General features: G+C 39.2%; 2 protein-coding genes and 1 pseudogene across 6 annotated transcripts; 2 read left to right on the top strand and 1 right to left on the bottom strand.

The window, feature by feature from the left end:
• Positions 1-1,108: 1,108 nt before the first annotated feature.
• raf1a (Raf-1 proto-oncogene, serine/threonine kinase a) lies at positions 1,109-11,954 on the bottom strand. 3 transcript variants are annotated; one of them, XM_079239777.1, is made up of 18 exons: positions 11,880-11,954; positions 8,804-9,030; positions 8,584-8,693; positions 8,365-8,470; positions 8,115-8,272; positions 7,508-7,597; positions 6,075-6,228; positions 5,548-5,667; positions 5,350-5,374; positions 4,723-4,838; positions 4,484-4,601; positions 4,292-4,376; positions 3,960-4,136; positions 3,834-3,880; positions 3,512-3,630; positions 3,224-3,352; positions 2,314-2,448; positions 1,109-2,220 (listed from the first exon to the last, which is right to left on the bottom strand). In XM_079239777.1, the coding sequence occupies exons 2-18, from the start codon at positions 9,002-9,004 to the stop codon at positions 2,080-2,082; spliced, it is 2,031 nt and encodes a 676-aa protein (XP_079095903.1). In that variant the 5' UTR covers positions 9,005-9,030; positions 11,880-11,954; the 3' UTR covers positions 1,109-2,079. The 3 variants fall into 3 exon arrangements, with proteins under 3 accessions (XP_079095903.1, XP_079095902.1, XP_079095904.1); XM_079239776.1 differs by lacking the exon at positions 11,880-11,954 and adding an exon at positions 10,672-11,110; XM_079239778.1 differs by lacking the exons at positions 5,548-5,667; positions 11,880-11,954 and adding an exon at positions 10,672-11,110.
• A 1,655-nt stretch (positions 11,955-13,609) lies between these two features.
• On the top strand, positions 13,610-17,418 carry cnbpa (CCHC-type zinc finger, nucleic acid binding protein a). 2 transcript variants are annotated; one of them, XM_079239428.1, is made up of 5 exons: positions 13,610-13,713; positions 15,478-15,592; positions 15,841-15,906; positions 16,025-16,223; positions 16,416-17,418. In XM_079239428.1, exons 2-5 carry the CDS (start codon positions 15,481-15,483, stop codon positions 16,531-16,533), a joined length of 495 nt encoding a protein of 164 aa, XP_079095554.1. In that variant the 5' UTR covers positions 13,610-13,713; positions 15,478-15,480; the 3' UTR covers positions 16,534-17,418. The 2 variants fall into 2 exon arrangements, with proteins under 2 accessions (XP_079095554.1, XP_079095553.1); XM_079239427.1 differs by having other exon boundaries at positions 15,478-15,598.
• A 964-nt stretch (positions 17,419-18,382) lies between these two features.
• Positions 18,383-22,204, top strand: LOC306755214 (haloacid dehalogenase-like hydrolase domain-containing 5; annotated as a pseudogene). The gene is made up of 8 exons (XR_013771852.1): positions 18,383-18,601; positions 19,378-19,581; positions 19,717-19,829; positions 19,935-20,028; positions 20,111-20,144; positions 20,229-20,403; positions 20,530-20,718; positions 21,082-22,204. The product of XR_013771852.1 is annotated as a haloacid dehalogenase-like hydrolase domain-containing 5 (transcript).
• The last annotated feature ends 1,735 nt before the right edge of the window (positions 22,205-23,939 follow it).

The following is a 23,939-nucleotide window of genomic DNA, read 5'->3' as shown; positions in this document are numbered from 1 at the left end:
TACCCCTTCTTTTTACAGGTCACTTTTGTAAATCAAGGTAAATTATATTCATTGTTTGGCTCCTTACCTCAGTAATAACAGCATACCCACAGATAAGGATAGTGATGGTAGCCCCACGCTGTGGGGATGTTTTTCTGCTAAAGATGCAAGGACTAAAATAGAAAAATGTAAAGCAAATGTAAATAACTTAAAGGGTCTCAGGTTTGCATTTAAACAACAAACTGAAGAATACCACTAAGAAAACACAACTGATATGAGGAAATCTGAAAAATCCTGCAAAGGTCAAACTAGAATCTAACTTGCATCTGAATCTGTATACCTGTGTAGATGTGATTCACATCTTAGAAAAACTCCAGAGTTGCAACACTATGCTCAACCATCATACAAAGAACCACAAGATGGCGCTGTTGCATGCTACAGATGTAGAGCTTTGCTTGTTGGGATGCAGATATATAACAGTTTAACACATGTAGCAAAGCAGTTGTAAAAATAGATGATCAGTCACTGACTCAGGCTTTGCTCAGCTTTTCAAGAGAACAGGCCTATTTCACCTTTGAAGTGTTTTTTTTTTTCTTTTAATAACCATAGAAACGAGCTCAAAACACCATCTGACCTTCATTTTCAGGGCCACAGAAAAGAAAAAATAAACTTATTCCCATATATAGATCACAACAAATATCATTGTATTTACTGTAAATCTGAGCAGAATGCCGCTGCCCCACAGGGCCTAAAGGCTGGAGGTTTATACAAAAACAAAACAAGTCTCCTCACTGTTTCTACCCTGTGCCCCTCCCTTGCTGAATGATTGTTGTTCCACTGAGCTTGCCAGTGGCTATGAAATACGTGGTGGCATCAGCCAATGGCGGAATCCCTTGATGATGTGTCTGGACTGGCTCCCCTGTGAGGTTACACCACGTTGCCAGTGCTACAGCAAACATTACACCCTGCTACAAAGTCTTGCACATGTGTGGGGCCTCACTGTGTCAGGGAAGAAGAGAGGCAGTCGTAACAAATGCCACCTCCTAAGATCACAGGCTTCTACTGCTGCAATCAAAATAAAGTTTAAATGACATTAAGAAACACAGCCAATGCAGCCTATCATGGCAAATGAATTTAACTTAATTTTATTACAATATTGCAAAGACAACTTCCCTCACAAAGAAGATAAAACCTCCTCAAAGTGACATGATAAAAACAATTCAGTTTCCAACATTTTAAATATTTAAGACACCTGTCAAACATCTAGCTCATAGCAAGCTGATGTCAGGACTGTAGAGTGAATGGGCATCAACAAATCAAAAAACAATAGAAACATTTGCTTTCTGAAGTTTCTTCATAACATTTCACTCACACTTGCTGTTAGACAGGCCACATTTCCTCCAAAATTACCCCAAAAATAACAACAAATACGATAACTCAACAGAAGAACAATCCCTCCCCCCAAAAAATAGTGATAGAAAAAAACCCAATATCTACGCCAAAAATTTTTAAGACAATGCAAAATCAACTAGTGAGCAACAAGATAGACAACTTCCACTGGTTTTCTGATCCAGAGGAGGTGAAGTTGTGCAGGATAATAAGTCCAGGCTTTGTTTCCTCTTCAGGCACATAAGCTTAAAAAGTAATCTTCAACAGAAACTAGTAAAGCCAGAAAAAGGCATTTCTTCATGTCACTAAACCCGCACCAAAAGATGCACCTGTCCCACGATCGTCCTTCAGTGTTCATTCGTTGTTGTCTTAGGTAGGTATGCGTGCACATATTTACAACTCGCACAATGCCTAAAGCCTCAGAATACTTCTCCAAAACGTGATGTACCTTATACTGACCACTTCATGCTCCAATCCATTATAACCCAATTCCTTCCACAGTTGATCTCAGATTCTCCTCTTTGCATGTTTCCCCCCCTCTCCTCTTTTACTTACATGTTACTGATTAGTGTGGGATTATGTATGACTGCATGTATATCTGATGGTCTATACTAGATATACCAGAATCCTAATGTGAGAATTTGAGCTCACTGAATGCACGGACTAAGTTGTATATTTTTGAGGAAGAAGAGGGGCAGCGCTATCTGAGCTTTAAAAAACAGGCAGTCTGGTGGAGGTCAAAGTACAGGCGCTGATGTCCTCAGTGTGTGAGGCTCTGTGCAGGGACGGTTCTGAGGCACTGCGGTTTATCTTAGGGAGAGCGTGCTGCAGAAGCTCAATAGAAGACAAGATCTAAAATTTAAAAAAGGAAAAAGAGGAAAGAAAGATGAGTTGGCCAGAAACTATCATTTCAGCTCGACATTTACAGTTGCTGACGTAGTTCACCTGTGGAAAGAGCGGCCTTTCGTCCTTGGACTTCTTGATGCAGTCGGCCACCAGCCTTTTCATGGCTTTGGGGCAGTTCTTGTAGAGCTTACTGAGGTCTGGGGACAAATAGCCTCTTCCAACCATGTAAATAATCTATGAGCGGGAGCAACAAAAGAGCAGGTGAGGATTAGTGAGGACATTTCATTTAATGTTAAACAACAAGGGTCGCTGCAGCTGTGGGGGCGGACATCTGATCAATGCAGAACTCACAGTCCATCTCACAATTACTTTAGAAATATGGCTGATGACTCTAAGGTGACAGACATCTAAAACACAGGAGCTATTGTGAAGGCATGAGTGCATGATGCTGCAGAGATAAAAGATGATAAGAGCCCTCTATGTGCCTGCCAGATCAGCTGAGTACAAAGTCATTCTACAGTTTCAAGGAGAATCGGGTACAACCAGCATAACACAACGCTACTCTGGGCACACTTTGTACAGAACTTAATGATCTGAATAATGACAAGAAGCCAGATGTGATCCAGGTCAGGTATTGTTGCCCGAGAGGACAAAAACCGACAGATACACACACAAATGCATGCACAACCATGCACCCCTTTTCTCACACAGGGTTGTATTACGGGGTCTAAAATTAGGCCAGTGGCTCCATGGCGTCCGCCTCTGTTTCATTGCAGGCCTTAGGCCAGCTCCACAACCCCCTTTAAACAGCACCGCAGTGTCTTTTCATCACCTTCTGGGCTTTGTACCCTGACTTTTTAGGCAGTGACTTGAGTTCCAACAAATGCATGATTGTAGAATTACAGTTCTGCATGACATATGTAGGTCGAATAGGTGGCAGAGCCCTGCAACCTTTACATTAAACCACGAGTATGAGAGAGACATTTAGCAAACATGTGGAAGACTTTACTTGATCTCTGTTTGCTGTATGGGAGTATGGGAGCTCTCCCGTCATGAGTTCAAAGAGAACAATTCCATAGGAATAGACATCAGACTGGAAGCTGTAGGGGTTATCCTTCATCCGGATTACCTCGGGAGCCTGTGAACAACAACAAATGGTGAAGAGAACATTTTTCTTTTAATTTAATTTATTTTTGTGTGTACCGTCTTTTTACAACAAATCATCCAACTGTTCAAAACAAAAAAAAACTAACAGCTTTTAGCACGCTACTGTTAGGAGCTTTATGCTGGTACTAACCATCCAAAGAATGGATCCTGAAGGCTGCTCCACCTGATGTGAGCCACTCCACCTGGCCTTCACCGTAGCAAGACCAAAGTCCCCGATTTTCACTGTTAACCCCTCATGCAAGAAGATGTCTGTGTTGCTGTTAAGGATTCACTGCAGGGAAGTCTGATCCTGAACATAAATGAAGACTGAGATGTGAAGCACTTGTGTTTGACTTGAAGTTTATAAATGCACAGGTTTTAAGTTTATATATTCACATGCAAATATACAAATTAAATTAAATGTATTCATTTTTACATGTATAAAAATAGATACATGTATATGCAAAGGATACTGTTGGACTTCATGTCTCGATGAATGATGCATTTTGCATGAAGATAACTAAAAAAGAAGGGAAGAAATTAGATACCTCAGCTATTTTGTTTGCATCATCAGTGAAGCTGCATTCTTCACAACTTACTCCATGCCCTGAGCTGTCTGTCTGGCGATGTCTATGAGCTGGATCATCTTGAAGTTTGTCTCCAGAACATGAATATGTTTGTATAGGCTACTACCCTCACACCACTGAGTCACGATGGCCAAATTGTCTTTTGTCATGTACCCCATGAACAACAGGATGTTGACATGTCGTGTTTTCCTGCAGCCAGAAGCAGAAGGGGAGAGGAAATCAACTTACTGTAGAAACTATAAGATAAAAGTCAGCGCAAGCTGACACTGATCAAATGTTTAAAATAGCTGACAAAGCTGGCTGGTCTAAGCTTGAAAAGAAGATACGGTCCAGTTATTTCTCACCTCAGCACTGCCACTTCATTTTTGAATGCCTGAAGCTGCTCTGGTGTGGGGTCAGTCACTTTCAAAATCTTCACTGCGACATCACCTACAAAAGAACATGTAATAAATGATTTAAAAATATCATTTTCAAGATGGCATGTACAGTTTGACAATGTGAAAGGGCCGTGCCTGACAGTGCAACCACGTCCTTACCGTGCCATTTTCCTTTGTATACAGTTCCAAATGAACCTGAACCAATGCAGGAATGTATGTAGACCTCGCTGGCCTCAATCTCCCAGTAGTAATTCGAGTCGCGCTTGTCCCGAGGTCTCTGAATGTACAAAAATCATTAAAAAAAAAACAAAAGTGATGAAAGACAAGCTACTCACAGGGGGTCATTGTAAGTCAGTATTCTAAAAAGCAGACTGCATAAAGATGGCTGACATTCTTACAATTTTATTTTTCTCCGTAGTATTGAAGGATGGGACTCTCTCCCGCTGGGCAGGTGCAGGGGCTTTGGGGTGAGGCTTGGCCCACCCTGTGGGGCTCTGGCTGGGGGAACTCCCCGCTTTAACAACAATAATAAAAAATAATAATAAAAGAATTAAGATTGAGTGGTGTGCCCAAATCATTCTGTGTGCTCTGTTGAGGCAACCAAAATGGATTACTGAAGGTAATTTCTTAGCCTAGAAGCTACAGTTGCCAGTTTTATTTTTCTTAGTGGGAAAACCAAACAATTTGGAAAAAACTTTGTTGTATTTTTTTCCCCTTTCTTTTAGCTTTTCTTTTATAAAGAGATTGACCCTCAATATCACACACAGGGCAACAATAATGCAGACATAGAAATTCATGTCAGGTGATAGACACATGAACATGCTAAGCTAATTATTGTACTGAAATGCTATGATATAAGCAGAAGGTAAAGCTTAATAACTTAATATGCTGTGATGATAGTTTAACACTGCAAAGGGACAGGAAATGGTTCTGTGTTTTATATGAATGCACATTTAGTGAATTTAAACTTGTATTAAGGGTGAAGGAAGGAGTGTGTAGCACAAATATGCATAGTGCACACTTACCAGAGTCATGATCACGAATTGCACCCTGGGGAGAGAAAAACAAAACAAGAAAAACAGATTAAGATTAATAAGCGTATTGAAGCACTCCACGTGCCATGCTGCCACTCATGGAGAGACTGCAGAACTAAGATGTCAATGCAGATAGTCTGCTCGCAATGCATGCCATTCAGACTGCACACAGACACTCTGCTTTCTAACCTTTTCTGGACTCTCAGATGAGGCTTCAACAAAAGACTGGGAGAAGTGCACAATACCTACTTTCCTCTTCAGCCAGAATCTATGGCACCAGGAGCTGGGAGAGGAATTCAGGCAGTCTAGCTACTCCCCAGTAAGGTACAATACAACAGGCCAGTAAGGAGATAGGAGGGAAAGGGAGAGAGTAAAGGAAAGTGAGGATGGCACAGCAAGAAAAACTATATTTGGGTGTCTACCTTGAAAGAATAAACGGGACGTATGGGTTACAAAATGAAGAAAAACTTGTTTAACAATAGTGGTGATAAAAACAGATGTGGGGAATTACAAGAACATTCTCAGCTCTGTTCAGGTGGATGATTGAAAGTAGATAAGTGGTAAATAAGAAAAAGAAAAAAGAAAGCTAGATGAAAATAGTTGGAGTGCCTAAGAAATACGCAGGAGAACGAGAACTCTCTGTGGCGTGAGATATTTTAGGAGTGCCTGCCTTAACCTACAGCAGTACTCAAGGGGCCCACATGGTGTGTAGTTACCTCGATCATGCTGCTGTCCACAGGCATGGTAGTGCTAACCATGTGGACGTTGGGTGTGGAAGTGGAGCGCTGCCTCTGGGAAAGACCGCCGCCAGTGGGTGGGTAGGACGTGTTGTAGTTGAAGGCATGAGGGGTGGAATATCGATGGGCCAAGCTATGAAGAAGATAGGGTAGAGGAAACAGTGACTCTGCGTTTCAAAAATGGTAGAAAAGCTGACTTTTAACAGAGAAACGCGTGCTTGATTTGATGGCTTCTTTAAACTTGTGATACTGAGGGGGTGGTGGCTGTTGGTGCTGCAACTCACATTGCTGTTACATCATGTATGTACGTTGGGCCACAAACACATTGCTGCAGTCACAAAAATCAACATAACTGTTTGGTAGGCACCAAAAAAAAAAGAACAAATTGTTTTGTGGGTTCCTGTTTAGTCTTTTTTTGTAGGCAAAAGTGACACTGCAGAGACATTTAGCCAGGACCAGTACAGGTTAAGCCACAGGTGGACCAGTCTCCCGCAGGTTTATGTTGTCTCTATGCTCCAACACACCTGACTGAACTGAATCAATAGGCTGACAAGAAGCTGTTGCATCCATTTAATTTTGAATCAGGTGTGTTGGTGCAGGGAAACAACAAAAGTTTGTCGGATCCTTGCCCTCGACGACTTGAGTTTGACACCCCTGAAGCTGAAGCGTACAACTCGAGTCAGCCAAGTTATGCTCATCTCCAAGCAAGCCAAATGCTGCTCTGACTTGAAGTGTTAACACAAGGATTTATTTCATGATGTCAACAAGCTGAAATGTTTCACTATGTGAATATTTCTTGCGATACAGTCAGTTCCTAGACAGCAGCTGGTGGTTTACAGGGGTACCATGGAACCTTACCCGACTGCTGTGTATAAGCAGAGATCATCACACCTTCACATATGAGCACTTTCCTTGTGAATAATCACCCTTCTGGCAAACCTAAAGTATGTTTCTTAAGAGTATTTGGGAATTCTCTGCATGGAACAACTTGATACTTTGTGAGTGCTAATTTGGCAGCTCAGAGCACTTTTAACCATTTTCTGTGTAAACTAAACAACAGACTCTTTTCACTCAGTTACATTAGCCCTTGGACTGGAAAGCCTCCATAAAGCTGAGGACGTCATAAATAAAATAACTGGATTTCATTTCATTAAGATAAAGACTCTATTAAAATAGAACCACAACTGTGCTGCATTTAAGCATGACTAATAGCACAAAAATGACAATAATATGATTAATAAAACCTGCTAATGTTTATTTATTTACTTCTTCTGGTAAAAAAAAAAAAAAAAAGGGTAGCCATCAGCCAAAAAAAAGAGCATTTTCTCCTCTGTGATGTCAATAGAACTTAAATTTTCTAAATAAGTTTAGGACGTTGCAATGGTAAAAAAGATTTAAAAATTGTCCTTCACCTTGGAAACCGTGTTAAGGATTCTCTCATACGGCGGGATGTGGGCGGCAGCAGGGACGGGGCACCACTCTCACCAGGGGTTGGACAAAACCTGAAGACAGAAATGGAAAGTGTTTCTAATTTGTTGTATGTAACGCTTGGGAATGTGTGTGTTCAGTCAAATAACATGTGATTGCTGTGGCTGTCAGGTAAATGGGATATCTCCATGACAGTGATACCGACCTTGAAATGATTACTGTTCCTCCAGCAGGTCTTTATGCAAAATAAAGCTAAAAGGCCTCTGTTCAGAGTGCAAGTATGAAAAGTTCTGCATGCGAGCTCTGATATAATCAGAAATGAGGTATCAGTAGAATTTAACTTCCCCTTTTTTTCTTATCTTAGTACAACCATGTGTCTTACTTTAGATATGAACATTTTCTTTTTAAATTACATTATAAACTCCCATGTATAAAAAAAAAAACATTGAAAATGGTAGGTAGAATGTTCTTTTGAAATATTTCTATAATCATATAGGGAAACAATCTATTATTATTATTATTGTCACAGCATTTAAAATTATTGCAAGATAGCTTACTGACTACTCGTGCTATTTACTTCCGTGTACTTACAGCAGTTGTCTTATGTTGCTCCAGTCCACACACATTGTGGGCACCTTGGTGCTACAATGCTCATGGAATTTGTAACCACATGTTTGGCAACGGAATCCATTCAGAAGAAACTTCTGGCAGATGTCGCAGAATGCAAGCTTCAGATATGTTTTCCGAACCTGAAAATAAGAAAAAAAGGGATTTGTTTGGATTTTGTTTTGGAGTTGGGGGTTGTTCGGGGAGGGAACTACAAAAAGAAGTTGGTACGTACAAAATTATGTGTGGTCAAAGGAACATGATCTAAAACCTCCACCAGCAGCTCTTGCCCAATCAGTGAGGTGGAATCAGTGTTCCAATCCATCCGCGATGCTTTTTTACTGAAAAACAGATTAATAAAATTTTTTTTAAAAAAGTATTTAAACCGTATGTAGTGTGTGATTTAAACAAGATCTAATTTGTTGTCATTATCTCTGGTCACAAATCCACTCACCTCTGTCCTGAATGCAGCTTGAAAACAGCGCAGCACTGAGGCTGCAGGCCTCGCACCTTCAAGGCTTTAATAAGACAACTAAAAAGAGTCATACCTGGTCGCACATTTACCTGAAATACAGATTATTGAACATCATTAATCACTCTATTGGTCACTGTTTTTTTAAGCAATACTTCTGAGGCTTAATTTAAGATATTTATAAAATGGAAAAGCAACTCACCACAGTGCGTTGCTGGTTTGGGAGGTACACGCGGATTGTGCTACTAGCCTTGGAGTCTGGCATTTTGCTGTCATCTGAGGAGCGTCGCTGGTTGGAAAAACCCTGGACCATGGTTGGCGAAAGGCAGGGACCGTCAAAGGCAGAGTCCTTCATTCCTAAGCCGTTGATCACGGTCTTACATGCTCCCTGAGGGTGCTCCATTAGGAAAACTAAGTGCGCACAATAGTCTGCATGAATGAATAAATAAATAAGTAGTGAAATACCTTGCATTTGTTCTCATCTAACTTTATTATTCATGAGGATATTATTGACATGAAGGATATAAAAGACTTGAAAACACAAACTGTAAGAAACCGGGTCAGCTACAACAGATTATAAATGGTGAGATGCAGTGAAACTCAACACCAGATTCGGGTTATGGCATGATAAGGTTAGAAATAATCTCTAAACATAATCTCAAAAAGTGCAACCCTCTTGGATTATGCAATGATTGGGGCCATTTCAGGTGCAACCAACTGTTGCAGCCTCAAAGGTGTGAAAGTAAATGAGGACATTTTTTTTTAGACATGATTCCTACATACTGATTAAATTCCACATTAAACTACCGGTAAACAACATCATCACAAAATAGTAGTTTATTTATGATCACATATAGTTTTGACGATCATAACTAAGCTGACATAGGCATAAACCAAACAATGGTTTTAAATAATACAAGCGACTAAAAACACAGTATGCCATGCTCTGAGTTTAACTAAATATAAAAACAAAGGACAGAATTAAACTGAAATATATGGATGAACTAAAATAACTTAACCACACTAAGGTCTGACAAAAAAAAGAAAAACTATGTTTTTTATGACTACTTGGACATTAAAGTGGTTGTACAAACCCATAACAAGCAAATAAACTCCTTTGTCTGCTTTGTTTCCAATACAAACTCTAGTGTGTGTGTGTGTGTGTGTATATGTGTGTATGTATATATATATATATATATATATATATATATATATATATATATATATATATATATATATGAAGTTGACTTTTTTAGCATCAGCATTTTGCATGAATACTACAAACCTATTTACCATTGTATACTTCTTACAAAGCCTACTAACCACGACTTATTTCCTTGTAGTTAAAGGTTAGTTGTCACAGCACAGTCTGTCAGTTCTGCAAAAAAGCTAAATTCTTCCACCTCCCTCCCCATGCTGCAGAGGCTGTGTTTTTCCAAGTACTGTGATCCATCCCGATGAGAGCATTGACACAAAATATGTTAAGTCTAAAATAATTAGACCTCAGTCCAAGCTGATTAACTGGGTGCTACATAACAAGCAGACTGAATTATACAGGTAGATTTACAAACTCGCAATCCACTGAAAAGTTTGACTCGTTCTCAAAGTAACAAATGAAAGCGAGATAATCAGCAGGTTAGATTTTTTTTTTTTTAAATTTTATTTTATTTTTTGGCAAAGTTTGGGTAAAGAGGATCAATAAACGGAGTTTTGCACACTTTCAGCTGAGTTGCAAGAAACCAAACAGGACTACAAGGAAGAAACCCCGCTGAAATATGTGCGAGATTTAGTCACCACAGAGGTGATTATAGAGGTAGTTAGATGTGTTTTTGTAAGACCTGGTTGTTCAAGTTATATCACTGAGATTGCCTGAAGGCCCCTCACAAGCGGAGTATAATCGTTAAAGTTCACGGCTACTTATAAACCCTCCATGCAAATGTCGTTTGTTCAAACGATGCATTGCTTGTCCGTGTGCCTTGTGTAGAAGCGGTTTAAAAGCAAAAAATGTGGTTAGTTTAACACGATCTATAAAGAAGTAAGAGCTAGGAGAGGCAGTGTGTACAAGCTCACCAAGAGAAGTTAAAAAAGTTGTGCTCCGCCATAACTTCAGGAAAAAGTGGCGTCGGTGACATCATCATATTTGCAACGCTTTCAAAGAAAGAGAAGAAAAATAAAAAAGTCCAAGCTGGTAAAGATCCCGACGTTGTATCAGCTAATCTTGTATCCGGTTAATGTTGTGTTAATGTAAAACGTGAAGGTCATAGGTGGGTCCCTTTTACGAACTACCTAAAACAACAGAGGAAAAGTTTCATCTCCGGTCGCGGTGAATGCGTAAAAAAAAAAAAAAAAAAAATCTCTGTCCTTCAAAATGACCCGAAGAAGGGCTTTCTTTAAGTCCGAGGAAGCTTTTTTTAAAAAGTAAAACTCCCACAAGCTGCTCGGCAATGCTTCGCTTTTTAATTCAGTATGTATTTGTTCGGCAGAAGGTGCAGTTTGGTTTGGTGTCGTGCGTCCGTCTGACGCCAGTGATTGAAACAGGACCTTGCAGTCATAACAAGACCTGCAAGCATCACTCGTACTGCGCAACCAGAGCACAAATTTAAACCCTCCCACTTCAGCGACACTGTCGCTTTTACTCAAAACTTTGCGGATGATTTGGAAAGAAAAAAAACCATAAAACTTCGCTTGTGGATATAATGATTGTATAAAACACCCACTTCAAAGTCCTTTTATGTGGCCGACGTCGTCTTTGAGGTTGCACTCCCTTGAGCTCATACCAAGATTAATTCCCCCAAAAGTATTTTTACGTTTAAAAAGTTTTAAAAGGGTCTTAAAGCAACACATACTAAAATAGTCTTTGTATGTTTTGAAAAGCAAACAAATCTGTACACTACCGGTTTAAGGAAACAGAGAATTCATGTTATTTCCAAGAGCGCCATCTTCTGGTGAGGGTACACAACAACACTAGTTTTCATGTTTGCTCTGTTGATAGTTTTATTTTAATTATTTGTCTTTAAAAAAAAATCGAAACAAACAAACATAAAACAGCTAAAACATTTTTTTAAACAAAAAAAAAAGGATACATTGGATTACATTTCACTAGTTAGATTTATCCCTAACAGTTAGGAGAGTGTATATCACTGTGTATCACTTTCTACTTAAGAGTTTAACATTTCTTAAACATTTTAGGCATTTCTATAAGCTATACAATTGATTATTCTATCCCAAACTGACCCCTGAAACAGTATCATTATGAAGCCATACCCATTTCCACTTACCATGTGTTCACCATCTCTGTGATATCCCAGTCTGGGTCGCTTGAGGTACCATTATTACAGATGGCTCCAAGGTCCTTTCAGCAAGATGGAGTTGACACCGTCTGAGAGTAAAACAGCCTTATTAACATCCTGGTTTCTGTGTCTGTATCCTGGTGGCTTTAGCATATATTGTTTCCATAAAGCCCTGGTGGACAGTTTTAGCGAGAGTGAAACAAATGCTAATGTTTTGTTCCAGTTTAACAAAAAAAATGCAAAAGAGATTTAACTTTAAAATCAACTCTACTTTTCTGACAGGGGCATGTGCTAACACATTAACAATCTGACAAGTAGCAGAAATGCTAAATGATGTTTCTGTGTAGATGAGGGCAGGGCTTTGTCATTGTGGAGGATTTTAAGGTATCCTGCCCAACAAGGAAAACACAGCCTCTGCACTTTTCTCAGCGTAGATTAAAATACATCTCTTTATCAGTTCAGAATGAATGCATCACAGGTTATTATACTTTAACTTACTTCACATTAAAGGCTGCAGGCTACAAAATTATGAAGTCAGAACACAGTTAACACAATTTCAGATCTTTACACCCAAAGCCACCTTAAGAGTGATGAAAGCATCTCTTCTACTTATTGATCTGACAGAGCACTCAAGCCAGTTAGTTGAGATGCTTACAGCTCCTATGAACTGTGCCAATCATCAGTCCTTCTGGTATTCTACTAGCGATGCAATCAGGACTGTTTAAAGAGCAGGACTTCCACAGCAATACATTAAAGTAATGGCCATAGCACAGTTTTGTTGTTTAGCTCATACCTTATTGTGAATTCACTAACACCCTACTTATAGATTTCAGATCTTTTAAAGTTTTCAGATCTATTTTGTGATTCAGACATATTTTAGATGTAATTAAAGGAGGAAAATGTTCGCAAAACTAACATGTTTGTATATATTTTATTTGGATTTATTTATTATCTATTATACTTTTCTCATTATTAGTAGTGATTTTGCTCCAATAAATACACAGAATTCCGTTGCATAAGATATTGTTACTTATGTGTCTTTATAAAATGTTCTTTAACTGTTGAAGAAAGAAATTCAGATATACAGTATTATATTCTTTAAAAATGTAAGTTTTACACATGCCTTTCTTACTTTAAAATCATATCACAACAGCTTTGTTTGTTAGATGCAAACCAGAATAAAATTAAGATTAAACAAAATTGTTGTGGTATTTAGAAAGCACGATGTGAGGGGTAATCATGTGATTGTATATCTTCTGCAAAAATCACTAGTAAGTTCAAACTGCTCACAGATACATGTATGTGTGGTATATACAATATGAATGTTTGGCAATTTTCTTTTAATAAATTTTAACTAAAACAAAAAAGACTAACTAAAAAGGTTCATGATACACTTTAAACTGAATATTATACCTTTTAATATTTTCTAATATGGTGTATTCTTTTGGAGAAATAGCTGCTGAATACATTTTAAAGATAGTATTATGTTGTTGTTGTTTTTTTTGTTGTTGTTTTTTATAACCATAGTTGCACCCTAAAAGTTATGAATAATCAAAACGTAGAGAGGGGGCGGGGTGTTTTTTGTGGTGGTGGTGGGGGGGGGGGGGGGGGGGGGGGGGGGTGTCTCTTTCGCCAATTGGTTGATAAGCAGAGGCGGTGTCCAGAGATCCTCGCGTCTTATTGGTCATTAGCAGAGTATGTGGCCAATGACTGTGCAGGTTTCTACTGGATATTGTGAATGACAATTCAGGAACTCCTGCTGGCACCGCATGTAGCGCAAAGAAGGAGGCGTAAACACTGACATAGCTAGGTAGCCATCAAGGTAAGCTTTAAAACGGCATTAAATTCATAATATTTGTCATCATTTACTTTTATTCGTTGTGCAACAAATGTGTATTTAAAGTGGTAAAAGAGCTAAACTGAACGGTTGATCAGGTTTGTTTTGTAATTAGGCTCTGGTTAGATTTTGTTTGCGTTCACTAACTCAGCACCAGGCTGCTCGTGCGGCCTGCTAACGCTAGCTCGTCACAACGACTTTGGTGTGCGCGCCCTGGCGGGAAATTTTGTTTTTAAGGTATATTTACCCGAAAGCTTACCGAAAGCAATGTACCGCAAATATTTATCATTATTCGCCCCGGATCGACACTTTCTTACTTGAGAGCGAGGGTTGATCGTCGACTGAACCGTGTTTCTTGCTCGCGGTCGTGTGGCAGTGGGCTAGTTTGTGCTAGCCAGCAACACTGCTGTCTCGCGAGCACGCAGAAAAATCAACGTGACTAGGCCGATGTAAGCTCAAACCTTTGGCATTTTGATTTCTGTTTTGCGATTGCACCAACGTTTCAGAGCTAAAATTTAGTATTTTTTTACTCGACATAAGTGAGTCGTCTGGTTATTGAAGTGGGTCCACAGATCATAATGTTGGATAAATGTAGGCAGTGGTGGTTTTTGTAGATTTTAAATCACCATAACACGATGCAACGCGCTGGCCTCTGAAGCTAGCTTTCTGAGTTAGCACACCATGCTTTCATGGTCATTCTCCTGCGAGTCAGCAACATGAAGAGTAAGGTGGAGGATCAGTATGGAAAAATAGAAACTCCGTCTTGCTGTGCTTGTACAGAAACAAGCCATCATGAGACGATTTAATAAACCATTATTAAAGTTTTAATAGTTCAACGTCACGTGACTTGTACTGAAAGTTGATTCTCTGCATCTAGCTGGCCATTTTTAAAAATAACTAAGCATGGTTTAAAGGTTTAACTATATGAATTAGATTAATCTGCTTTAATTTTTTAAAAATAATTTTTGCGCTTTCTTCTCCTAGTAAAATAATGTAATAAACGAGATTACTTATTAACTCACATTTTTCTTAACTTGATGTCTTCAGCAAACAGAAGTTTGACCTATGGCGATCACAGCATGATCCCACAGTGGATGTCGTGTAAGTTAGCATAGATGATAAATGTAGTCTAATGTCTCATCATGATAGACCCAGTCGAAAATTGTACCCCTCGATTGTAGAGTAGATCCTCCTGGTAGTCACTTAGTCTTAACAGTGTTGATATATTTATTTTTAAATATCTATTCCCTCAGACTCCAAGAGCCACGTTCAAGTCATTTTCATTTTTACCCACTAAAGTAGTTTTTTTACATGACAGTCGTGAAGACAGCAGTTGCCCAAGTTAATGTGCCATAGTTACATTTAACAGATATTCACTTAAAATTATACTGTTAGAGAGAAGCTAAAACATTGTATGTGCATAATTTATTACTCACTGTCAACAGCAGATAAATTTCAGTGAACGTAATATTCAAGAACACCTTGCACAAACTTATATTTACTCATGCAGTAAAAATCTGGTAGCAGTAAAGTGTAACATTTGATCTCCTAGAATATTCATGTCTCAGTAAAATGGGGCCTTTTTAAAGGGCCATCTTCATACTTAACTGGCTAAAACTAAAACCGGGACTGGGTATGGGAAGGTCAAATATAGACATTTCTAATTGAAGGATATTGACATTTTTATGGTTGGTGTAAAGAACCCTTTAAGATTTTCAGATGGCAGATAATGTTTTTGTTTCTTTTTAGGTTATGGAGATGAGCAGCAACAGTGAGTGCTTTGGATGTGGCCGCTCTGGACATTGGGTGAAGCACTGCCCTAATGCCAGTGGTGCACGTGGACGTGGCAGGGGCCGGGGGCGAGGCAAGGGTACAATACACTATTCTGGCCACACCCGGGATAGAATAGTCACAAAATGTATCACACACTTTAGATTTTTGTTTTTAGATGTGGGTCAAATCTAAACATTGGACACTCAAGTTTGGCAAGTTGAATTACAAATTAGTAATTGTTCACTTCATACTGGTGTTAATCATACGAGAAACTCTTAAAATTGAAGCCAACTAACTGTGAACATGTCAGCAAATGTCTTTGTATACTTGTTATTACAGAACTCTTTTGCTATCGGTGTGGAGACCAGGGACACATGGCCAGGGACTGTGACCAGACCGAGGATGGTGTGCAGTTTTTTTTTTTTTTTTAAATTCTGCTTTGTTGGTCTGAAGTTATCATTTTAACAAATAATCATTCACTTATGTTTTCCTTCTATGCAATTGTTCCTGCTGTCGTCATCAGCGTGCTACAACTGCCACAGGAGTGGTCACATTTCCCGGGACTGCAAGGAGCCCAAAAAGGAGAGGGAACAGCTTTGCTACACTTGTGGCAAAGCTGGCCACATGGCCCGCGACTGCGACCATGCCAATGAGCAGAAGTGCTACTCCTGTGGTGGGTTTGGCCACATCCAGAAACTTTGCGATAAGGTGAAATGTTACAGGTGAGTGTTAACTAAAAACACTAATTTGGATGCAATGATTTTATGTTAATGTGCTTCAAAGCAAACTGTTCCTGTCCTGCTAATGTAACATTTGTCAAATTTACTTACTTTATTCTTTAACAGGCTAATTTTATTTACATTGTTTGTCATGTCCGCTGCAACCGAACTCACTGGTACTTTTCTCTTTTGTAGGTGTGGCGAGATTGGTCACGTTGCTGTGCATTGCAGTAAAGCCAGCGAGACTAACTGCTACAACTGTGGAAAGGCAGGCCACCTGGCAAAAGAGTGCACCATTGAAGCAACCGCATAATCAGTGCCCTCTGTTGCCCCTCCTTTTTTTTTCAGATTGATGGTTGGTTGTATTATTTTCTCTGAATCCTCTTCACTGGCCAAAGGTTGGCTAACAGAGGCTAGTCCCAGGCCAGTGAGCCTCTCGACATGTAATACAATGAAAGGGGTGAAAAAAAATATCTTTCTGCATTCAATACAAAATGTTTTAGTTTGGTAGCGGTGTTATGTATAATGCTTTGTTAAAGAACCCCCCTTTCCAAGCCACTGGTGATCAGCAATGAAAAAATGGGACTAAACATATGGGAATCTATAGGACCTCTGAGCTTGTTGAAGTGCGTCTCAGTAAAATGAGATGGAAGAAGGGAGTAAATGGAAACCAAACTTCCATGTGTGGTTATTTTGGTTTGTTTTAGTGGAATATGAGTTGGCCAAGAGAGTATGACATGGAAACAGTTCATAACATGATGCATTTCAGCCCTACACGCAGCTACAGGTGGGCGATAACAAACTACATGTTATATTACTAAGGTATAAAAATTTTGGAGGTATTAAAAGAAACATGCTCTTTTATAGAAATCTGTTTACAATTTAAATATCACTTAACAGTCCAAGGTAGTTTTTTCTTTTTTTTTTTTTGTTTCTTTTCTTTTTTTTTCTTTTTTTTTTACCTTGGCAAAAATTTAACATCAAGAACAGTTGTCAGAAATGCAGAATTTGGAGTTATTTGGGAATGAAAAATGTTTTCACAGAAATCAAAATGTTATTTTTGTACAATATCACTTAGACTACTGTATAAATACCATTTGCTTGTACTCAGTTTTTAAGTCGGAAGGAAAAGTGCAACTGAAGTCCTAGAAAATAGAAATGTAATTTTAAACTATCAATAAAGCTGGAGGAGCACGGGGAGGAGCTTTTGTGTGTGATTTCAATGCATTCACCACATTCCCAACATGTCAACATAATGCCTGCTTGCTGTTTTAAGACACACTTAAGTCAGTTGTTTCCACCTGTTTTGAAAGAAATATGTAGTTTGGGTACTCACCTTCACACCCTCTCCACAACACAGTGAAGAAACAAAGTGTGTTCAGTGAGAGGCTTCTTCAGGTCTGCTGTAAGACTGAAAGATTCAGATCATTCCCGCCATCAGCCTCCAGAACAAGACCAAGTTAATTACTGCAATATTGAATTTACCTTTGGGGAATGAAAGTATTTTTCATTTAATTTTTACTTTATTTCATATACCACCTAAAATCACTTTGCTCCACAACGATTTTAACTTCTCATGCCGGGTTTTTTTTTTTTTTGTTTTTTGTTTTGCTTTTCGTCTGTATTCATTATATTTTCTGTTTCCCACCATCAGTTTAGGCAAATTAGTTTTTAATGGGTTGGGTTTTTGTTTTTTTTTTGGCTTCAACCTCTGGGCAGTTGGAGAGCGCGAGCATGGAGGGGTGCATGTGACTTCACTGAATGTTCCCAAAAGCAGCACCAAAACTCATCTGCACTATTTGGAGTGTAACGTACGTGCGTTACACTACCAATCCGTCCCTGAATATTTATGGAAAACTGGTGTGATCCTCTAGAAAAAAGACGCTGATCGATGAGCTGCACCGTTACTGCTGCATCGATCTGCTGGCGCGCGCAGGAAACGTTTAGCTCCTGTGTCTAAAATGGCAGCGGGGGTTGCGGCGAAGATGCAGCAGCTTTTCGCTTCACACGCACGTACGCACACATCCCCTTCTACCAGAGATGCAGTAAAAAAAAAAAAAAAAAAAAAGACCCTCCTCCTCCTCATATGGCGTCATCGGGTCTGGTCCTGTCACGTTACAGGCTAGAAAATATCTGAGGAAAAAACAAGCCGAGCAGCCAGCCAGCGCGGCCGGTGCGAGCCGGCTCGTGGTTCGTGTGTGGCCCTTTTTTCGTTTCTTTTCTTTTCTCTCTCTTTTCGAATCCCGTGAAAATCAAGGGAGATGAGGGGACTCCTGCCGTTTTACCGGGGCTTATACACCCTTAGTAGCCGTCAAGCTAGGCAAAAAGCTGGGGTTGTCGGTTCTCGGTGCGGGCTTTGCGGAACTCAGTCTGTTAACAAGGTACGGTTCGAGCTGTTGCTGCACCTCTGCTCAAACAATAAGAAGGCGACACTTTGTACTTGTTTGAGATGTTTTTTAAAAATATATATCTAATGGGTGTCGCGTGCAGTGTTGCATTAGCAACTTTTGTCAGCTGTGGATGCGCTCATGGGGGTGAAACAACAGGAGATCTAACATCAGCAGATGTAGCTTACCCTGTTTCCCTCATAAGGAAAACATTCGCTGATCAGCTGTGCTGCTGCTTTGTTTTAATCACCCCCCTTCTTCAGTAAAAGCACACAGATGTTTATCAGACGCTGGGAATGATGTAGGATGTGATATGCTAACGGTGCAAAGAGATACCCCCCACCATTGTGCTGCTGTGTCACCGCAAGGTTCCCACCATACATGTCAGGCTGCTCCACACTTCAAATAAAGGACATGAGTTGTAAAATCATATTTGTATTTCTGTCATCAAGTGTTGACAGAAACACACTGCACACTCTCCAAAGTAAACCTATGTTGCTCAATATAAGCAATGATCATTTGAAGTTAGGGGTTTTTATCATTTATTTATCGACAAGTTCACACATTTCATACTTTCACACATTTTCGATGTATTAAGATTAATGTATTTAACAAATACACATTTACTTCAAATGTGACATGCAGTATTTATTTAGGAATTTATTACTGTCACAAAGTTTACTAGGGGAAAAAAAGTGCTATAAAGTGCACATTTGGATTTCTGGCATAAAGAGTAACTGGATAAGTTGCCTCTTCTTCCCTTTTCACAGCCTCAGCCAAGATTTGGGCTATTGTTCGACATCGATGGCGTACTGGTTCGAGGAAGGATGCCAATCCCCGCTGCAAAAAAGGCATTTGAGAAGTTGGTGGACTCTCAGGGACAGTTTGTGGTGCCAGTTGTTTTTGTCACAAATGCAGGGAACTGCCTCCGACAAACGAAAGCAGACCAGCTCTCTCATATCCTGGGAGTGCATGTGAGTTATACTAAATCACTTTATATTCTGTAGTGGCTCAAATAAAACTTTTGCTTTATTATTATTATTATTATTAATAAGGTGTCCCCAGACTTCTTGGCTATTAACCTGGCGTAACACTTGTTCTATTTTCAGATTACTCTAGACCAAGTCATCATGTCCCATAGTCCCCTGAGGATGCTTAGGAAGTTTCATGACAAGTGTGTGTTGGTGTCAGGACAGGGGCCGGTTCTGGAGATTGCTAAAAAGTATCCCAGTTCCCTTCTTTGTTATAATATCCATTAATTTATCATCATATTAGTAATTTAAAACTAAGTACTTGTGCTCATTCCTTTTGAATGTTGTGTCTTTAGTGTGGGCTTTAAGAATGTTATCAGTATTGACATGCTGAGGGAATCTTATCCATTGCTGGACATGGTGGATCACAACAGGAGACCCAAACTACCGGTGAGATGTTGCAATTTGATGCTCAAGTTAAATATTCACTATAAAAATCCCACTTTGGTTAAAGTTCCCCTCTGCATTTCAGACTAATCCTATTGTCAACCTTCCTAAAGTTGAAGGTAAGAATGCGTCCGTCTTATTTCATGTTTTGTCTAACTTCCTATTCTTTAATGCCCGACATTGACATCTCACTGTTGCGACAGCTGTGATTTTGTTCGGGGAGCCAATTCGATGGGAAACTAACCTGCAGCTGATAATTGACGTTTTGTTGACCAATGGTAACCTTTGCGGTGTTCACCAAACCCAAGCGAGGCCTCACCTGCCCCTGTTGGCCTGTAACATGGACCTCATGTGGATGGCTGAGGCAAATTCCCCACGGTAACCCTTTCTTTTTTTTTTTCTTTTTTTTTTTATTACAGAACTTTTCATAAATATTTGAACTAAAAAAAATAAAATAAACATTTTTGGTTGTGAATGAACCAGTGTCCTGTCATTGTACTTCAGGTTTGGCCACGGGACGTTTCTTGTGTGCCTAGAGAACATCTATAAGAAGATAACAGGAAGGGACCTAAAGTACGAGGCTCTCATGGGAAAACCCAGTGAGCTGACCTACCAGTTTGCAGAGTACCTCATCAGAAGCCAGGCCATGCAGAGGCAATGGAAACTTCCCATCACTTCCCTTTATGCTATAGGGTAAGACAAAAAGATTTTAACGCTAAATGATGTGTCTCAATGCACAGTAACTCGTACAGAGAGTCAGCCAGCTACTACAGACTGGTATAAAGGCTTGTTTTTTAAATATTTTCTAATACTTCACTGAAAGGTTACGTAGGAAAGCTCAGCGCTTTCCTTTCAACTAAGCACAAGTAAGTTGATGAAAATATGATGGTGTACTTTCAGAACCTGCATGTTCCTCTTCAGCTTTTTTTTATCCAAACAGTTGTTCTGCTTTCTGCAAGTTTTTTTTTTCACCTCAGTTGCCACAGTTGCACACAGCAGCAGAAAAACCGTCTCATTCTGAAACTTGCAAACATCTCAGCTGATTTATCTTTTCAGGGACAACCTCATGACTGATATCTACGGCGCCAATCTGTACAATCGCTACCTGGAGGAGCGAGTTGCTAGAAAGAATCCTAAAACTGTTGCAAAGGTGGCGGCTGCCACGGGGTCCACCGCCACCGTGTCCGGGGAGGAGGAGATTGACAGTCTGTGGGAAAGTGAGCTAGCGCTGCCCTCTGCTACTTCCTGTAAGTCTGTCCTAGTTTGTACGGGGGTCTACAACCCCAACGCAGAGGTGCCGTCCGACGCAAGTCACTGCATCAAAGAGACCGTGTTCCATGGGCACCGGGACTTCATATTCGATCCTGCGCTGGTGGAGCCAGGCCATATCGTGCAGGATGTGGCAGAAGCAGTCGACCTCATCTTTGAGCAGGAAAAGTTTGTGCCTCAGTAGAGCAATGAGCCAGACAGGCTCGTTAGAGTCCAAAACACAAGCGGGGGTACGGCATTAAACTGGGAATACACCACTTAACGTGTAAACCTGTAGGGGTGCAGCACTGTGGATTTTGTTTAACAGACTGACAGGGCAATGACAAAACATAGGTCAAACTTTAAGTCAAACTTTAGAGAAAATAAATCTAACGGTTACTTCATCAGCTCTTTTATATTGTTTTGTGATTGTCTTTAACGGCCCGTTTCTCACTAAGGAGATGTGTAAGAATTGCCTTATTTGATCCCAAGTATTTTTTCAGATATTAATGTTATAGTTTATTACAAATCCTGAAACCATCCTATATTTATTACAAGGCTTTTCCAGTGCTTTTAACTAGCATATTCCATAAATAGTGGAGTTTTTATCATTACATTTTTAAAAATTGCTGTACTCATTTCTCCTGGACAATCTATGCATGAATATGAGAGTAATAGCTGTACTGTAAACGCAACTGATTAGTGTGCAATATTGTCCTTGAAGAGTACCGTCTGTCTCCATTTCGTCTTGCTGTAAGAGTCTTGACCAGTATTTGCACAGATCCGACTTGTTAAATGTTTCCATCTGTTCCTGCCATTATTCCTTTGTTATAATGTCAAATATCTTTTTTTTTTTTTTAATGCTATCGTCATTTCATTCCAGAGGAAAAAAGCTAACAAGAGTTTCATTCAGATAGATCCAAAGCAATTTCCGTCCCCTTAGTAATAATTGAATTATTGTAAATACATTAGAAAAGTATAAAGAATAGTTCCAAAAGTTTGTAAAAATGTTTGTGTCTTTTTTTCCGGTTAGAAATGATCCACACACTTGTAAATACTAGAGGCAAGTTAAACAGGCCGTTTGTAATGAAAATAGAGTACATATCTGAACTTCACATCCAAACTGAAGGAAAACATCACAGCTCAGTTCATTCTGAGACGAAACAATGACGAGTTGAGCAAAATAAAGAAAGCCTGAATGTAAATGCGAGACGACAGACAAGGAGTCTTTTCTACTTTAAGGAAACAAAAGTCCAATACATTAATTTTAGAGTTTCCATCAGTGGTCTGAGTGCCAGATAGAAGTGATATTCTACATTTCTGCTTCTCAACAGCCTATTTGATATTTTTACTCATCTGTCAGGATGTAGAAAAGAATGAACATCTTGTGGTAAAAGTGATGTGAACATTTCGGCTTCATTAGAGTTTTGTAAATGTACCAAACACCTGAACTGTTTTATTGTGGGAGTAAATTTGTTATAAAATGAACATTAGCATAATAAGAAGTAAATACTTTACCATGTGTACTCTGCCCATGAATTTCTTATAACCTAACTTCCACCGTTCATTGTGTCTTGTGCCGAAACTTAACCAGCTCAGCTAATGAAGCCAACAAGCACAGTCAGAGGTAGAGAAAGACAGGGTATACCTTGGTCTTCCAAGTAGGAAAACATAACTAAATGCAATGCAAATTTGAAGACTTGTAAAAGTAGTTTCCCTCTCCTCTGCCTTTGACTAAAGGCAGACTGTACCAGAGTGTCTAAAAGAAAAAACGTTCTAATCTGAAATATAAAGCATCATCTGCAAAACGTGCAGGCAGCACAATGACATAAGAAGATTCATGCAGCGGAGTGAAATCTGAAGTGTACCGGCATATAGTGTCTCTACTCCGATTCAGCCAAACGCAGCAGAGCTGATCAGATGGGGATTCACAGCGCAGATGGACAACAATCCATAACAAGCTAAAGCAATCCAACAGTTAACCACCTGATGTCAGCCTAACTGAGCTGCTTTGCAGATGGGGAGAATTTAAAGGTAAAGAGACTCATATGGGTCCAGGCTTCAGGTACTTGATGGCTGCAAAAGGTTAAGAAATCTTTAAAATAAACATTTAAACTGTGGTTATATTGTTTGTTAAAATATGCTTTCCTGGAAGATAAATTTATGTATATAATTTGAATATGTAAAAAGTCCACAACTTAAACCCACATTTGTCTTAAAAGGTTAAACAGAACACCACAGTTTTTCCAGACTTATTTTTTTTATATATATACATAAGTTTCAGTCAATTCCAACATATTTTTAGGTTAAAAAAAAAAAAAAAAAAAAAGTCCTCAACACATCAAATTTAGAAGCATATGTGCAAAAAATTTACAGGGAAAAACAGAAGACAAATAGTCTCTTAGATTATTAAAAATTATTGTGGATTTTTACTATATTATATATATATATATATATATATATATATATATATATATATATACATCAAATTAGGCTCCACTGTGAGGGATAAAAGTCAGATAAATGGAGTGTGAGGAAAAATGACTGCTGCAGCTGAGCACTAAAAAAAAAAAAAAAAAAAAAAATCTATTTCCCTCCTGTGTTTCTGCTCTCTCCTTAAATGGTCCTGTGCAGAGTGCAATTCCAGAAATTCACAAAGAAGCCTA

Source organism: Telmatherina bonti (assembly GCF_933228915.1).
Source record: "Telmatherina bonti genome assembly, chromosome: 4".
Classification (NCBI taxonomy): Eukaryota; Metazoa; Chordata; class Actinopteri; order Atheriniformes; family Telmatherinidae; genus Telmatherina; species Telmatherina bonti.
Note: the sequence above shows the minus strand (reverse complement) of the source record. Positions and strands in the feature narration are given on the sequence as shown.

Coding starts and splice junctions, on each gene's coding strand:
- raf1a (XM_079239777.1), bottom strand. CDS start 9,004: ATGGAGCACCCTCAGGGAGCATGTAAGACCGTGATCAACGGCTTAGGA. Junction 4,377..4,483: donor ATACAAAGGAAAATGGCACG/GTAAGGACGTGG, acceptor GTTCTTTTGTAG/GTGATGTCGCAGTGAAGATT. Junction 3,881..3,959: donor CAGACAGCTCAGGGCATGGA/GTAAGTTGTGAA, acceptor CTTCTTTTTTAG/TTATCTTCATGCAAAATGCA.
- cnbpa (XM_079239427.1), top strand. CDS start 15,481: ATGGAGATGAGCAGCAACAGTGAGTGCTTTGGATGTGGCCGCTCTGGA. Junction 15,907..16,024: donor CTGTGACCAGACCGAGGATG/GTGTGCAGTTTT, acceptor TGTCGTCATCAG/CGTGCTACAACTGCCACAGG. Junction 16,224..16,415: donor GATAAGGTGAAATGTTACAG/GTGAGTGTTAAC, acceptor TCTCTTTTGTAG/GTGTGGCGAGATTGGTCACG.